The 17,008-nt window shown below is 36.5% G+C and overlaps 1 protein-coding gene across 1 annotated transcript; it reads left to right on the top strand.

Annotated features, from left to right (window-relative positions):
* Positions 1-855: 855 nt before the first annotated feature.
* LOC143470512 (centrosomal protein of 131 kDa-like) lies at positions 856-15,040 on the top strand. The gene is made up of 28 exons (XM_076968686.1): positions 856-968; positions 1,813-1,958; positions 2,950-3,137; positions 3,291-3,379; positions 3,610-3,708; positions 4,073-4,262; positions 4,354-4,458; positions 4,751-4,864; positions 5,006-5,212; positions 5,282-5,331; positions 5,606-5,741; positions 7,598-7,703; positions 7,858-7,997; positions 8,420-8,497; positions 8,571-8,696; positions 8,809-8,937; positions 9,032-9,106; positions 9,381-9,485; positions 9,627-9,739; positions 9,992-10,099; positions 10,278-10,318; positions 10,400-10,551; positions 10,905-11,047; positions 11,177-11,246; positions 11,344-11,451; positions 11,541-11,677; positions 12,008-12,067; positions 12,207-15,040. Exons 1-28 carry the CDS (start codon positions 871-873, stop codon positions 12,343-12,345), a joined length of 3,252 nt encoding a protein of 1,083 aa, XP_076824801.1. The 5' UTR covers positions 856-870; the 3' UTR covers positions 12,346-15,040.
* The last annotated feature ends 1,968 nt before the right edge of the window (positions 15,041-17,008 follow it).

The following is a 17,008-nucleotide window of genomic DNA, read 5'->3' as shown; positions in this document are numbered from 1 at the left end:
CAATACAAAACAATAAAACTTGATGGAAATTATGAAGCATTGTGTCTAACACGAAACTTTGTGTATATGGCTTGGCTGGCAACTAGCCTATTTGTGACTACTACTGTATGTCCACTTGCATAAAGTGGAACCAGACTGGGAAGATTTATCTCCCCTAAAACATCTGTGTTAATATTTCGATTCGTGTTGAAGTTGTCTGACGAACTACTAGTTTCTATTTGTTTTCACTTTGTATTGATAGAACATTTTATATTTTTGGTGTTAGAAGTACCAACAATGGAAAAACTACACTTATATGCGTTGCCAGTGAAAGTGGCAAACTTTCATCGAAAACTTGGGGTTTATATTCAATGCAACTTTGGGGTTTCGGAGAGCGCTATGTTTTGTTCATGCAATGAGAATTTAAATAAGCGTTTAGAAGATGCAAGATGGTAATAATGGTCCTATAACAAGATAGGTCTGCACGACCATCAAATACAGAACAAAGTTAAGTTATTAAAAAATAATATATCTAATAAAAGCTTACCTCACACTAGAAAACAGTTAAACGCACACAAAGAATATTACGAAATGCTCAACAAATGTATAACTGAGAAAAAGCACACAGAGAAATATAATGGATATGTTTGCACTTTGCAGAGAGTGAAAGATATTGTATAGTAATAAAAACTTAGTCCTGGATAAAAAGTATACCATATAACTGAATTTATGAAGACTCAAAAGGCAGATATTAGATTTGCAGATTTAGTTTGTATGTATAATCAACGGTTGGTTACAATCTGGTTATGAGAGCCTGGTGTGACATGAAAGTAAAGAATGTGCTAATTAATAATCTATTTTGTTTTCACATCTAGCAAAAATTTGGCAGACATGTCTGGAAATTATTCCTGTTATCAAACTCCTGTTGACTTGACTTTAAGTGGCTCTCAAGTTTCACCACCACGAAAAAATATTACATCTTCACCCAGGTATTTAATATACAGTATCATGTATCTACTTGTCATCTCTGTAGCTTGCTAGTTGCTAGATTGAAAAATTTGGAAAATTTGTTCGGTGTCATATATCACCTAATGTGCAGTGTTATTTGTCAAGCATGGTAGTGCCAAGCATTTTAAATTGATATATATAATGCATTTTGATTATTATTTCGGTTTAAACCATCAAACATTGTTTCCTTTTTTTACAAATCAACAACGAATGTATGAAAAATTCTATCTCTATGTATATGTTAATAACATTTGTGCATGCATGTGCCATACTTTTCACTACGATTTTTTGCATATTTTGGACAAAGTTATGTCGTCTACATTTGCAATCTCATTCTGAAACACAATCAAGCATTAGTGGTGTATATTTTACATATTCTATATCGATATATTATCATTGTTGCTAATGCATTCGTGACCATTAGCTTCCCATCAGCACAGTTTTTTCTCCTCTATAATCATGGCGAAAAGCAAAATAAATGAAAGGAATTCAGAAAAATGGTCAATGATGAAGCCAAAAACAAGCATTGAAGTGTGACAAGTATGAAATGTTGACGAATAAACACGTTACACTTTTCGCACTCTGGATAAGCTATGGTCTTTTTTTGATTTGGTAACGTTTACGTTTCTAAATTTCTCTGTTAAAGCCAGAAAGCAAGGTTTCCGAAATCTGTTCCTAGCATTTTTATGTTGGGTTTGCCGGGATAGGCTGGTTTTTTACTGGTTACCTAACCAGGTTTTTTGGGGTTCAGATAAACAAGACCTGATTACATTGAATGTTGTGTATTTGTTGTATTGCAAAAATATATATTGTTAATTGTATTAGGTCAACTACAAGCTCAAGGCTACGTGCATCCATGAAAAGTGAACGTAATGAAACGAATTCTTCTAAACGTCTTGCGAATACTTCAGCTGCAAAATCATTCTCTAAATCCAGACCACTTTCTGCTCGTAAAGCATCCAAAGTAAAAGGTAAGTTAATCTACCTACTGCATCTATTCAAGCATCATGTCAAAAAAATCTTTATTAGTTGTGTATATAGAAAATTGTATATAACCCAAACAATTCATAAAACTCATGATATTAACATACATTTCCATGACATATACCAGGCTTGGGGAAATTAGTAATCGCAATCAATTGTCAATCTTAAGCATTTTCTTGTTAATCGAATTTTATTTGAATAAATTCAGGACTTAAATTTTAGTTATCAGTTGATTCTTGAATTTGAAGGTATAGTTGGCAAAACAAAAAAATCAATTTATGTTTAATAAACTTGCCATTACCTTGGATTGTATGTAACTCATTTCCAAGTCACGTGCAATGATTAACTCTTATTCCATTCAACACTGACATTTTACAGACTTAGTCAACCATTCGTCATTGGCCAACCAAGTATCATTTATTTTCAAAATAGCATAAACAACTTGAACTGCATGACTATGAAATAAAATAGAAAAATTGTGAGAATTGCTTTAAGCAGTTTAATTATGTTTATTTACAGTATTTTAAATGGTTTACAGTGTTTCCTAGCTGAAACATATACAGTATATATATATATATGTAAAAATTGCTTTAGTCAAAATGTTGTTATCCAATATTTTTCATCTTAGTTCGAAACTAATATGGCAACCTTGTCATTTTGAAGTTGAAAATACAGATTTTCTTGATTGATTATTATTATTTGTTTAACGTTCTAGAAGTGATCACTCAAGCTATGGGAGGTTTACGAAAAGTGATTAATTTATTCAAAGCGCATAGTTTATTCAGATTGATTCACAAGCATCTTTAAAACGCTGGTCAAACATCGAATTAAAAATCCTTGGTGTAATTACTTATTTACTTGATAAACGTAATCGCTCCAACCCTGGTATATACTCACTTGAAGGCACTTATTTACTGCACGCTAAAATGTTGTTTCTATTGCCACTGACATATCTATACTGTTTTTAATGCTCACAAGAAAAAACATCACCAGCATTAGCAATGTCCTTTCCTGACAAAGAAAACAGACATCAAAGAGATGTTGGCAGATCTCAAGACCAAAGTATTTCATCTGATGATTATTTGTCATTCTTTGAGCAGTCATCCACAAAGTCGAGAAGTTCTTATGCAAAGTCGTCCTTGTCATTTCAAGCTTCATCCAGCGCGGTAGGCACTTTTTGTTTGAAAGATTTTAAGGATACCAGTGTCAAAGCTTTAGATAGGCCATGTGCAGTGTACATACTATGATAGTCTTTTTTGGAAAAAGTGGCCTTACTTTTACTGCTTTGTGATTTAATTTGGAAGTTTATCAAAATTTAGATGACAACTGACAGGGTATTCAAAATCCCCACAAGTGCAAGAAGTGTGTCCACTGTGCAAGGTTCAATGTCAACAGCAAGGAGCATTGAGTGAGTTGATCGCACATTCTGTGAATGATGTGCCTTGCTATGTGTTTGCAACCGATCCATCTTTGTAATTTTATTACGTCAGGCTGCTTGTACAGATTTTAGCTTTGTACTTGTGTCAGCATAAACCAAATGAAAACCTAGTGAGTTTGGTTCCTATAGAACACGACAAACCAAGTGAAATTTTACTTGGAGACATACGGTCAAATTATATCTATTAATTAATTTTACAGATATGACGAAAAGGACGTTGATGGCTTTTTGTCACTCCCAGCAGAAGTAAATCTCGCTAAAGGAGATGGAAGTGTGAACTACCTCAAATCCTACATCAAGTGTGTATTATGTAACCAATTGTCTCTCTAATAATTGCTAGAGGAAATTTGAACGGCCCTATTCTCATTAAAGAAATAAGATTTTGATGGGAGTAAAATCATAAATATTTGAAAAATAACACAGATGTAGTTAATGACAACAACAAGAGGGAAAAGTTCTATCAATGAAATTATTCAGGCAATTCTGAATTTAATGCGAGTGTTGGTATTATTCTGTTATTGATATTAGATATGCTTTTCCTATAATATCTTACATTGCTTTGTGTGATAATATCACAATTGCTTGTAAATTTATTAATAGAAATTTATGCGAAAGCATATCCACGTTTTTGTAAGTTACAAATGATGTAAATGTTATTTTCAGAAATGTAAACAAATATAAAGATGACCCAGTTGATGCAACAGACAACATATCTGTCCATGAAAGCGTTTATGCTTATGCAACCACATCACCACGAGTTTCTGTTGCATCACTGCGGGAAAAAGACGACATTGGCTTTGTACAAACTGGCAATGATGCTGATTTTATGGCATCAGAAGTTGTTGAATTTCAGGTGAAATACTTTCAATTTTATGTTTATAGAAACAAGATTGTGATAACTTTGCAAGTTATAATGGTTTAATGGTTTATGCATGTTTTTTCAGCGTGCTCATAGTGCAAGAAAGATTCAAACTTGGTATCGTAGACATTCATTAAGGAGGAAAACTGGTGAAGCAGCAGTCAAAAGGATGCTCTCTTCAAAGAAGGAAGTATGCAATTTGCACTTAGGCTTGTCAACTGCATCTTACTGTAAACAATATGGAAGTGTACAAAAGCATTAATAAACAATATAATACGAAATAAACAACTGTATTTGAGATGCATTAGCTTAGGTAGGTGGTGTGACAATGCCTATCAGATTGCGTTACAGTAATATTTTATTCACCTTTTATTCCTGTTTTAAGTTATTCTCTATAGATGTGAACACCATCAGATTTTCAAAACTGACCCCATGCCAAGCCCCATAGTGTATAAACTTTAAACTATTTTATTCCATTGCAGGAAATCGAAAATAATCTCCTCCAAAACTCTCTTAAAATAAGTCACAGGACAGAAGAGGAAAAGAAGAAGCAACGAGAGCAAAAGGCGAAGGAAGCTCGAATGCAAGCGATGAAGGTGAGAGAGAAAAATGTGATTTTTATAGTGTAAGCAACAGCCTAATTGCACCACAACCCTGAAGACCACAACACATTTTGCTATGCTTATGCAAACATGTTCAAAGCCTTAACAACATCTTGGCCATTTTTACCCATACAGGAGTTACAAGAAAAGAGAGAAAGACAAAAGGAAGCAGTGCGCAAGGTAGCGGAGGAGGAAATTGAACTTGTCAAGCAAAAGATGGAGTCACGAAAGAAAAGCAAGTCTTCAAAACGACAAAAGACTGTACAAAAATTGTCCAATCAGGCAACAGAAGATAACATCGAGAGTAAACTTGAAGAAAACGAAGTTGAAGACATATTTAAAGTAATTTTTGATTTAAATTTTTTGTTGAATTTTTTAGATACAACATCTTGTGCATTGTTATTTTAATAGTCTGCTCCTGGGAGCTCTATGGATGTTGCTGATGGAAGATCGCCACCAAGGTGAGATGTCCTCCATCTTTAAACATTTATGTTATAACATGTAGCGTGGCAAAACACAACATGTAAGGGAACTTATGCAAAAATCAATATATGTGAGCTGTCTTAAGTTCCTCATTCAAATATAATACAGTTCTAAGAATCAGAATCTTGCGGATAATGAGATGAGAGATGGAATAATGCAATTAATTACGACAGATTTGTTCCATGTTAACGCCTTTGTAATATCTGTTGTCGCACATAATACTGTGTACAATAAATCGTTGTTCTGTGTCAGTCATAACCCAGTAATTGAGGTTGGTGGAGCAGCAACATCTGGTGAGACCTTGAAATCTCGAACAACATTAGACGACGTTTTAGCAACAATCAAGCAACTTGAAGAGGAACCTGAGCATCTTCCGAAGCCAAAATCAGTGAGTTCCCATTTTGTTACCTTTGATCTGGGTTTCGCTATTTTTGTCGACACTGAAATTATGATGATAACCTCCTGTTGTTGTATGTCAACTACTATCAGCTGTTGTACCTAGCTTGTATGCCAACTACTACTAGCTGTTGTACCTAGCTTGTATGCCAACTACTATCAGCTGTTGTTCCTAGCTTGTATGCCAACTACTACTATCTGCTATTCCTAGCTTGTATGCCCACTACTACCAGTTTGTTCCTAACTTGTATGCCAACTATTACCAGCTGTTGTTCCTAGCTTGTATGCCAATTACTACTATCTACTGTTCCTAGCTTGTATGCCAACTACTACCAGTTGTTGTACCTAGCTTGAATGTCAACTACTATCAGCTGTTGTTCCTAGCTTGTATGCCAACTACTATCAGCTCTTGTCTAGCTCTCTTGCTAGCTTGTATGCCAACTACTACTAGCTGCTGTTCCTAGCTTGTATGCCAACTACTATCAGCTGTTGTTCCTAGCTTGTATGCCAACTACTACCAGTTGTTGTTCCTAACTTGTATGCCAACTACTATCAGCTCTTGTACCTAGCTTGTATGCCAACTACTACTAGCTGTTGTGCCTAGCTTGTATGCCAACTACTACTAGCTGTTGTTCCCAGCTTGTATGCCAACTATTACTATCAACTGTACCTGGCTTGTATGCCAACTATTTTGAGCTGTTGTTCCTAGCTTGAATGCCAACTACTATCAGCTCTTGTACCTAGCTTGTATGCCAATTACTACCAGCTGTTGTTCCTAGCTTGTATGCCAACTACTACCAGCTGTTGTTCCTAGCTTGTATGCCAACTACTACCAGTTTGTTCCTAGCTTGTATGCCAACTATTACTATCTACTGTTCCTAGATTGCATGCCAACTACTATCAGCTGTTGTACCTGGCTTGTATGCCAACTACTATCAGCTGTTGTACCTGGTTTGTATGCCAACTACTACTAGCTGTTGTTCCTAGCTTGTACGCCAACTACTATCAGCTCTTGTACCTAGCTTGTATGCCAACTACTACAAGCTGTTGTTCCTAGCTTGTATGCTAACTACTACTAGCTGTTGTTCCTAGCTTGTACGCCAACTACTATCAGCTCTTGTACCTAGCTTGTATGCCAACTACTACAAGCTGTTGTTCCTAGCTTGTATGCCAACTATTACTATCTACTGTTCCTGGATTGTATGCCAACTACTATCAGCTGTTGTACCTAGCTTCTATGCCAACTACTACTAGCTGTTGTACCTGGCTTGTACGTCAACTACTATCAGCTCTTGTACCTAGCTTGTATGCCAACTACTACAAGCTGTTGTTCCTAGCTTGTATGCCAACTACTATCTACTGTTCCTAAATTGTATGCCAACTACTACTAGCTGTTGTACCTAGCTTGTATGCCAACTACTATTAGCTCTTGTACCTAGCTTGTATGCCAACTACTACTAGCTGTTGTACCTAGCTTGTACGACAACTACTATCAGCTCTTGTACCTAGCTTGTATGCCAACTACTACAAGCTGTTGTTCCTGGCTTGTATGCCAACTACTATCAGCTGTTGTTCATGGCTTGTATGCCAGCGGTTCCCAAACTGGGGTCCGTAAAGCAGTTTCAGAGGGTGAATGTAGTACAGGACATGATAGTTGCGCTATCCAAAACCAAACCAAACATCGATGAGTTAATTGCAGCATAACAACTGCACCCATCCCATTAAATGCTTATCGTATTTGATAGTTTTTGCTTTTTCTTTCATTAGTGTGGTTTTTGCATTTTTCCTATAGCATTCTTTGATTTTTATAGGGCCATATCTATGTTAACAACACCTTGCCTGTTTTAGGCTCTAGATGAAAAATTGTCTTGGATTGATGAACTTCAATCTGAAAACCAGTCGGTTGTCTCGAAAGTGTCAGGGAAATCCAACAAGACTAACAGTAATAAACGAGGTTCGATTAACAAACAACTCCAGTTAATATCAAACTTCAAATAAATCTATTGCAAGAATTGTTTTCAATTAGGACCATTTCTACACTTACTGAGCGTTAAGAATAAATCCATTCAATTCTTGAAGTATTGAGTTAGTTGTTTATTTTTTTAAAGATGCAGACTCACTTCTCACCGAAGCAAAACTCCACAGCATCATGCATTACCTTGATGAAGTTGAAAGCACACAAACTGTGGTCGCCAAGGACACAACTTCAACAGAACAACTAATACACGCAGAACAGTCCGCTACAGAGGTAATAGTGCTGTACTGTTAGAATCTCTAATGTTAGTCTAATGCGTCAGGAATAAAGTTGTGAATATGTTAGCCTAGATTATATTATCGCAGCAGGCGATTTGCTGATCACTGAAACTCTGAAAAACATTTCTAATGCTTCGGTTGTTTGTCTAGCAGTGCAGTTGAACAGTGGTGGTGCACTTGTGTGCAGTTAAACAATCGTCGTGCAGTTAAACAGTACTGTAGCAGTTTTCGTTAATGTGGTTATTCAGATATTATGACCAAAATGGTTTGGTACCAAGGTGGTCATAGTAAGCGGAGTTACTTTATGTACATTTGCGTAACAAAGAAAAAGTAACTTATCTCTGCAAGAAAAGTTTGCTTTTTTCACTGAACTTTTCCCTATTTTTACTGATTGCTTATATGGATCTGTATTATTAGGTCACAAGTCAAATGCTGCAGGTAAAATTAGATTTGGAAGAAAAGTCAAGAAGTGTTTCACTGCTCCAAAATGCTTTGGTGAGTGGATTTGTCACCATTTTATCGAAATTTGTTCAAAGCAATTAATAGAAGAAAAAAATTGGTTGATCAGGGACAACAGCGGGAATTGAACATACGGCAAATAAAGGAACAAGAAAAGGAATTTGAGCAACGTTTGAAATTGCAAAAGAACCAATACGAATCAACTATTCAACGTCACTTATCTTTCATTGATCAGGTTTAAGTTATACCATTACTCTCCCTCCACTTGACTTGACTGCAAAAGTTTTTTGAAATTGCTTTTGCGTAAAATTAAGCTACTTTGTTAATGTCAAAAATACCTTTTGAAGTTAATCGATGACAAGAAAGCCTTAAACGACAAGTGTGAAAAGCTCGTTGCTGAAATGAAGCAGGCTGATGAGAGATACCAGAAAAAGATAAAACAGATGACGGAATCACATTCAGTTCAACTGCAGAAAGTAATTTCATCAAATAGATTTTTCCTTTCGATACATGCGGAAAAGTTGTAAGGTGCACTTATTGCAAAGAAGTGTCTGTTTTTTTGTGCTTCAGGCCAAGGATGTGCTGATTGCCGCAGAAAAACTGAGACGTGAAAAGTGGATTGATGAAAAGACCAAAAAAATTAAGGTTAGTCGAACCAAACGTTTGTTTACTGTTGGAATGTTAGTGAATTTGTAAGTCTGTTGGTCAATTCACTGCACAGGACCCAAAGCAGTAAACTGGTCATCATGCTAATGGCGTGAATTATACAGATTGTGTATTTAGATCACGCCATATAATAATATAGTCTGAGCTTCCTACATTCAAAGTCCTGAAACTGAAATAAAAGTTTGCACTTTAATAATTTACAATGCTTTGTTGTTCACGACACTGAATTAACTGTTTTTTTTAACCACATCAGGAGATGACTGTAAAAGGATTGGAACCAGAGATTCAGCGGCTGATTGCCAAACATAAAGAAGAAATGAAAAAAGTGAAAGCCATCCAAGAAGCTGAACTACTCAGGGTAAGCTTTTGTACGTAGCTGCCATCTTGGCCCTGCTTGCTTAAATATCTATAGTATACAGATATCTATCAGTATCAGTCAACATACTTTTAAATGTGTTGTCTCTGCAGCAATTAATGTGTTTCGGTTTTTCCTTTTTAGTCTGACGAAAGAGCTGGTCAACGATACATTCGTCAAACCGAAGAGCTCAGGGAGCAACTGGAACGAGAAAAGGAAGCTGCGTGCACCAGGGAAAGAGAGATGGCCAGACAAAGGTTTCTTCGTTGAATTATTGACTTTAGTTGCTTTGTTTTCTCTAATTTTAGTCGTTTTAGTTCGTTGGCTTTTAAAGGAAAATTTCATGTTCAAAATTATCAGCTAACTTGATCCACTGAGTATCTGTGGTTAATGTTAATTAGTTAATGTTAAATGTTAATGCAAAAACTAGCTTTAATAGGTGTTTTCGTTGAAATATTATGATTTTGTTGGACTAGTCATAATCCCGATAATCTTTGGTCACCCACCAGGTATGAAAAACAAATGGAACAGGAGGAGATTGCTCTTCAGCAGCAGAGGAAGAGACTGTTTGCCGAAGTTGCCGAGGAAAAAGAGAGAATGGGCCAACAAGCTGCGAGGTAAGTTTTCTTCCGAACTTTACTTATTTGTAGTTGCAGTTTCTGGGCATTTTATCATTTCGATTGTTTAAATATAATCATAACAATAGATGTAGTTGTTACTATTATGATATGTGTATGAGGATATAGAAAAATATGTTAGATAAAAATTATTTTTTGTTGAATTTTGTTTGAACAGACAAAGAAATGAATTGAACCAACTCAGAGAGCAATTAGAAGGTAACATGTTGTACGCAATTCACTAAAACTTGATTTTTAGCAAAATGCAAACTTAAATGTGCGCTCGTTCGTTGTTGTCAGAGAACAACAAGATAGCTGCATCCGCTCTCAGGGACGAGTTTGAGAAGAGCACTGATGATGCATCGCGACGTCATAGAGAGGAAATGAAACTGGTAGAAGAGCGCCTCCAAGTGGAAAAACAAGCCTGGCAAGAAAACTACATGAAGAAACAGGTAACCTTGAAATCCTTAAATGGAATAGACTTGTTGTGTTCTGTATAGGTGCGTCTCAAAGACATGCTTGGTGTATAGTGGAGGGAATCTGTAAAAAGATGTGTTTGAGTGGGTGCAATGGTGCATGCTGTGATATTCCAACCATCATTAGTATTTGGTATAACGTCTCATGTTAGAAAGTTCAATCAAATGGCTTTTAATGTGCAATGTGATTTTTGTTTTCATTGTGCGATCGATATCTGAAGTAAAGCTATGGAATGATTTCTACTTACAAACTCTCTCTACGATATTTTGTGCGGATAAAATCGTGCACCGATGCAAAATCAGTTGGCGTTTCCTTTCTTCCTTTCCAGGAAGCGTTTATGATCCAAAAAGAGCGGGAATTGAAGGAGTCAGTCAGACGCGACCGAGATAACGAAATCGAAGCCGCCATCTTGAGATTAGAAGACGATATGCAACAGCAACGAGATGAACTTGAAAAAACGACAGAAAACCGGTAAGTTTCATGAATTTGTACGAAAATTATCTTGTGGTTGTATTTATGTGTTTAGCTCTTGCTCACCCACTTCAGCTCGTAGGCTGACTCTTTTCATTTTGACTCATATGACTATGATGTTATTCTCAGAGTAAAGCGGATCAGAGATAAGTATGAGACTGAAATGAGGGAAGTCGAAAGATCCGAGAAGCAAACTCAGGTAGAAATAAAATCATAGAGCTCAAAACACACCCAAACTTTAATTAAGTTATTTGAACTATGTTTTATTTTTTCGGTCACTTAAATTTTTTTTGCAGGAGAAATACAACTCAATGAAAGTCGATTTTAACGAAATTGAAAGCGCAAATTTACGGCTTCAGAGTTTATGCAAGCAGAAAGAACAAGAAGCTCTCGATATGGAGAAGGTATGTCTTCATTTCTGCTGAGTTATTCAGAATTCTGTTGTTATTTATTTTACTAAACTGTGATGGGAAAATATATTAAATATATTTAGATCAAAAATAAACTGGTCGAGGAGCGAAGTCACGTGAGTGACGTCATAAGGCAGGAGTTTGCTGATAGGTTGGTTGTGACTGACGAGGAGAACAAAAGAATGAAGACGGAATTGTCGGAGTTAAGAGCTCGACAGAGGTGAGGAATTCGCGTTTAAAAATATTGACTTGTCCCAGGATTATATTTATTATTTTAACTGTCAGTGGATGACGAGTTTTTCCCAGGTGTGCACTTTGGTTTTACGACAGAGTATCACAAGGTGCCGACAGAACAGTTCTTGTTTTTTTGTCTAATTAATTATAAATCAGCCCTGCTCTTGGTTTAGAAACATGAATGCTGGTGTTCTGCTCAGTTCTATGTGACCTGTTTCACTCGTTCGATATCTTTGGCGTCTTATATGAATCATTCTGAATCTACAAAAGTGATACATGTTGTTCTTACTTAATTACTGATGAATTATAAATATAGGCTGGAACTGGAACGAATTAACAACGAAAAAGAAGAAGAATTGGCTGAAGTACACAAACGGTAAGTTAACTGATTACTCAATTGTTCAAGTTCTAATTAATTGTTAACTAACAAAAATTCGAGGAAAAAAAATTTTTACCAAAACGAATCTATTCAATCATATGTAACAAACGGTGTTGCCGATTGATTGCGTCATCAGGGTACGTCACGCCATCGTGAAAAAGGAGGACACGATATCCCAGATCCGGCAGGAATATGAAGCGGCGGTGAAGAGAGCAGATCACTTAGAGTCTCTCCTGGAGGCACAGAGGAAGAAACTCCTCGGAAAGAAAAAGTGAAAATGTCAAAAGAGAAAATTTGACTCTTCGCTGTGTCTAATGCTTGCTTCTACTTTAGTCCTATTGTCACTCACAACATCGTACGACTTAGTTTTACGCTCTATTTAATCTATTATACAGTAGATACTGTAATAAGCTTTACGTAAAGTTGAAGTTCCACGAAAAGTTGTAATCTTGAAAAGATATGTTATTGCCAAAAATTTCATTTAGATTGTCTTTGAGTGATTTAACCTAAGTTTTTCCAGATATTACGACAAGAGCAGGGGTATTTGTTTTGTATTTTCAGAACTTGACATGTTTCAGACTAGTACATTGGTTCTTTGCTCTGAGTTTATTTGCTCTTGCAGGCTGCTATTTACAATAACTTGGTACAACAAATTTATCTCGACTCACCCAAAGTGGAGTAATTTTTTATCATAATGTTACTGATGTGCCATATTAATTACACTGGGCAACAACTTATTTTTATTCCTTGCTCGTTTCAAGTTTATCTAGACTAATGTGGCCATGCTGAATCTAAATCTGGCTTTAGATTTTTTCTAACACATCACGTTTTTGAGATATGATATAAGCACATAACAACCCTTAATTGTCATTTCAGCTAATTTTGGCTGTGCAGAACAAAACATTAGATGTAATCAACACATTAATTGCTAGTGAAAATAACAGCATTATCATATTGCACAATTTAAAACAATCCAGGATGATTAAACCAAACCAAAATAGCATTGTATCCCCTCAAAAGTGCTTTTACACTTGCTATTTCGAGCATGTTCAGTGTCAGTTTCACGCTGGAGAAACCAGCAGTAGTCCCCCATCATGTTAGGGTCAAACCGACCTTTATACCGTGATTCCATCAAAGAGATGTCTTGGTGAAATCTTTCACCACCCAGCTCGTCGCTCACATCACCCAGGTTTGGTGGGAAAAAGTCCAAGTGTGAACGAAGAAAATGCAGTTTAAGTGACATTCTGCAGCCCATTTCGCGATATGATTCCAGCAAATTTTCGACTAGATCCGAGTAATTTTCTGCCCTGTAGTTCCCAAGAAAATTTTGTACAATCTGTACAAACGCATTCCAGGCTTCTAATTCCATTGAATTAAGCTTGGATGGAAATACTGGGTCACATATCTGGGGGCCAACAAATGCTCCAGCTCTCAGTTTAGCATCACTTAGTATAGCACAGTGGTTCTTAAACTGTGGGGCGTGTAACATTCATAAGTGGGGCGCGAGAGATGACAAACTGTCTATTACACTGGACAACAGCAAAATTATTCCTCAAATGAAAATAAACTGCCTAGACTAACTTTGGGACGCTGATTCCAAATCTGAAATCAGAATTGGTCTATCACGTCAGGTTTTCAAGATATGAAAATTCACGAAATTCGGATTTTGCATTGATTGGCACTATATTATAAGGTTCTACAGTACAAGGTATTGTGCAATTTTCTTTCCCAGCGAATTGTTGGTCATATTATGTCACAATGCATGTTATGTAAGATTAATATTGACATTATTTTGTAAATGCAATGTTCTATCTTTTCACAATTAATGCATTCTTGAATGTTCTTGGCCATGACTATAGAGGGGGGGTAAAATCGAAGACTCTGTGTGTTTTTGCACTGATGTTGATTCACTCATGTATGAGCTTGGCCACCAACACATCAGCACTGAGTGGAGACTGTTCATTGATTCTAGCAAAGCTAGTTTGAAAGCTGTCCTACTGCACAATGGGAATGAAAAGCCTTCTGTCCCTATTGCTCATGCTGTCGATTTGAAGGAGACGTACGAGTCTATGGAAACCATCCTACGGGTCATTAACTACCGGGCTTATAACTGGAACATATGTGGAGACCTTAAAGTTGTGTCACTTTTTCTCAGATTGCAGTTGGGTTACACCAAGCATATGTACTTTCTCTGTTTGTGGGACAGTCGAGACGATGCAAACCACTATGACACAACTGAATGGCCAATGAGAACGGACTACATTGTTGGAAGATATAATGTTAAGTGCCAACCCCTAATTGATCCGAGCAAAGTGTACTTGCCACCACTTCACATTAAACTGGGCCTGATCAAACAATTTGTGAAGGCAATGGATTTCAATGGAGATGGATTCCTGCATATAAAAGAAAAATTTGGTGCAATACTAAGTGATGCTAAACTGAGAGCTGGAATATTTGTTGGCCCCCAAATACGTGATTTGATCCGTGACCCAGTATTTCCATCCAAGCTTAATTCAATTGAATTAAAAGCCTGGAATGCATTTGTACAGATTGTACAAAATTTTCTTGGGAAGTACAGGGCAGAAAATTACTCGGAACTAGTGGACAATTTGCTGGAATCATACCGCGAAATGGGCTGCAGAATGTCGGTTAAACTGCATTTTCTTCATTCACACTTGGAATTTTTCCCGCCAAACCTGGGTGATGTGAGCGACGAGCATGGGGAAAGATTTCACCAAGACATCTCTGTGATGGAATCGCGGTATAGAAGTCGATTTAACCCAAACATGATGGGGGACTACTGCTGGTTTCTTCAGCGTGAAACTGACACTGAACATACTCGAAAGAGCAAGTGTATAAAGCACTTTTGAGGGAATATAATGTTATTTTTGTCTGATTTAATTATCCTGGGTTGTGTTAAATTGTGCAGTATGATAATGCTGTTATTTGCAATAGAAATTACTGGGTTGATTACATGTAATGTTTTGTTCCGCTCAGCCAAAATTAGCCAAAATCACAGTTATGGGTTGTCGTGAGCATATATCATATCTCAAAAACGTGACGTGTTAGAAAAAATCTAAGACCAGATTTGGATTCAGCATTGCAAAATTAGTCTAGGTAAACTTGAAATGAGCGAGGAATAAAAAATAAGTTGTAAATTGTTGTCCAGTGTTATATGAGCTATGTTTAAACATGCTTTCTTGACTTTCGCTATAGGCTCATTTTTACTAAAATTTTAAAGTGTGTCACGATGGCAATTGTATTTTTGAAATTTGGTTCTGAAATACGTCAATTGTTACGTCATAATATTTGGTGTCTCTCTGCGTTCAAGCGTATTGTTTTCCTTTAATCATTCATGCAATCCTAGCTCGACTAACTGTTCTCTTTTAGCGCGACCTGTTTTTCTCACAACGGGGGGCGGTGTAACAAGAAAAACTTTTACAAATGTATCACTTGTAGAAATACTTAACTTACACTAAATGCATTTTCTATAGTTTTACAATAATGATGTATGCAGGAAACCAGATGTTTTTGATACTAACCTGTAAATATCCGATCAGTTTACAACGTATAATTTTCGAGTTATTAACGATTGAAAACTTGTGTGCAGTGTCGGCCACACATAATAAAAATAGGAATGTCGCGTACCCGGTTTAAATAGGGTAAAACCAACGTCAGCCAATATTAAAACCGTAAAATGAAGTAAAACTTAAATTCAGTATTGATTTAATAACCAGATATTTCAGTAATTAAACTAATTGTATTGAGTGGAAAAAGGAGAAAGTATGACCAAAATTATCTGACGTATGGCTGTATAGATACCACAGTGAACGAAAAAGTCGTACCGCAATGCGCGATATGCTTAGAAAAGCTAAGCAACGACGTTTTGAGACCAAGTCGTTTACAGCGTCATCTTCATGAATATAAAGACAAAACCTAGGAACAAACTTGACTGTGCAGCCGACCTAAGATGTGCATTATCTTCCACAAAGCCTCGAATTAATCGTTTGGTTTCCCAAAAACAACTACATCCTTCACATTAATGAAAGTTAATTGAAATTAAATTGCTGTTTTGTTTAATGCTTTTTTATTTTGCAATGAAGGGGGGGGGCGAAATTTTTAGGTACCGTCAAGGGGGGCGTGTGCCAAAAAGTTTAAGGACCCCTGGTATAGCACCAAACTTTTCTTTTATATGTAGGAATCCATCTCCATTGACATCCATTGCCTTCACGAATTGTTTGATCAGGCCGAGTTTAGTATGAAGTGGTGGCAAGTACACTTTGCTAGGATCAATTAGGGATTGACACTTAACATTATATCTTCTAACAATGTAGTTAGTTCTCATTGGCCATTCGGTTGTGTTATAGTAGTTTGCATCGTATCGACTGTTCCACAAACAGAGAAAACACATATGTTTGGTGTAACCCAACTGCAATCCGAGTAAAAGTGACACAACTTTAAGGTCTCCACATATGTTCCAGTTATGTGCCCGGTAGTCAATGACCCTTAATGGCCAAGTGCGTATAGTTATCGCCAAGAACACTCAAGAATGCATTAATTATCATGTAGAACATTACATGTACAAAATAATGCCAATATTAACCGTACACAATATGCATTGAAGACCAACGATCCGCTGGGAAAGAAAATTGCGCAATACGTCTACTGCTAATTTTAATCTAATAAACCGAAAACTGGAACTTTTGCTCCGTCATTCTTTTATCTCATTTATAAATCAGCGCCAGTTGTGCAGCTCCGCTTCATCGTCTAGCGGACATTTTCTTTAGCAAATACGATGTATATAGACGTTGTCATTCTGATGCTCGAATAATTAGTCGTAATTGGTTTTCATTTAAAGTTAGCAAGAGTATTTCAATACTTTGGAAACTCGGAAACCATTTCGTTGTTCCGCTCAAACCAGTTTCAAACATTTCAGTT

This window comes from Clavelina lepadiformis, chromosome 9 (assembly GCF_947623445.1).
Source record: "Clavelina lepadiformis chromosome 9, kaClaLepa1.1, whole genome shotgun sequence".
Classification (NCBI taxonomy): Eukaryota; Metazoa; Chordata; class Ascidiacea; order Aplousobranchia; family Clavelinidae; genus Clavelina; species Clavelina lepadiformis.
This window is presented reverse-complemented; position numbering and strand designations above follow the sequence as displayed.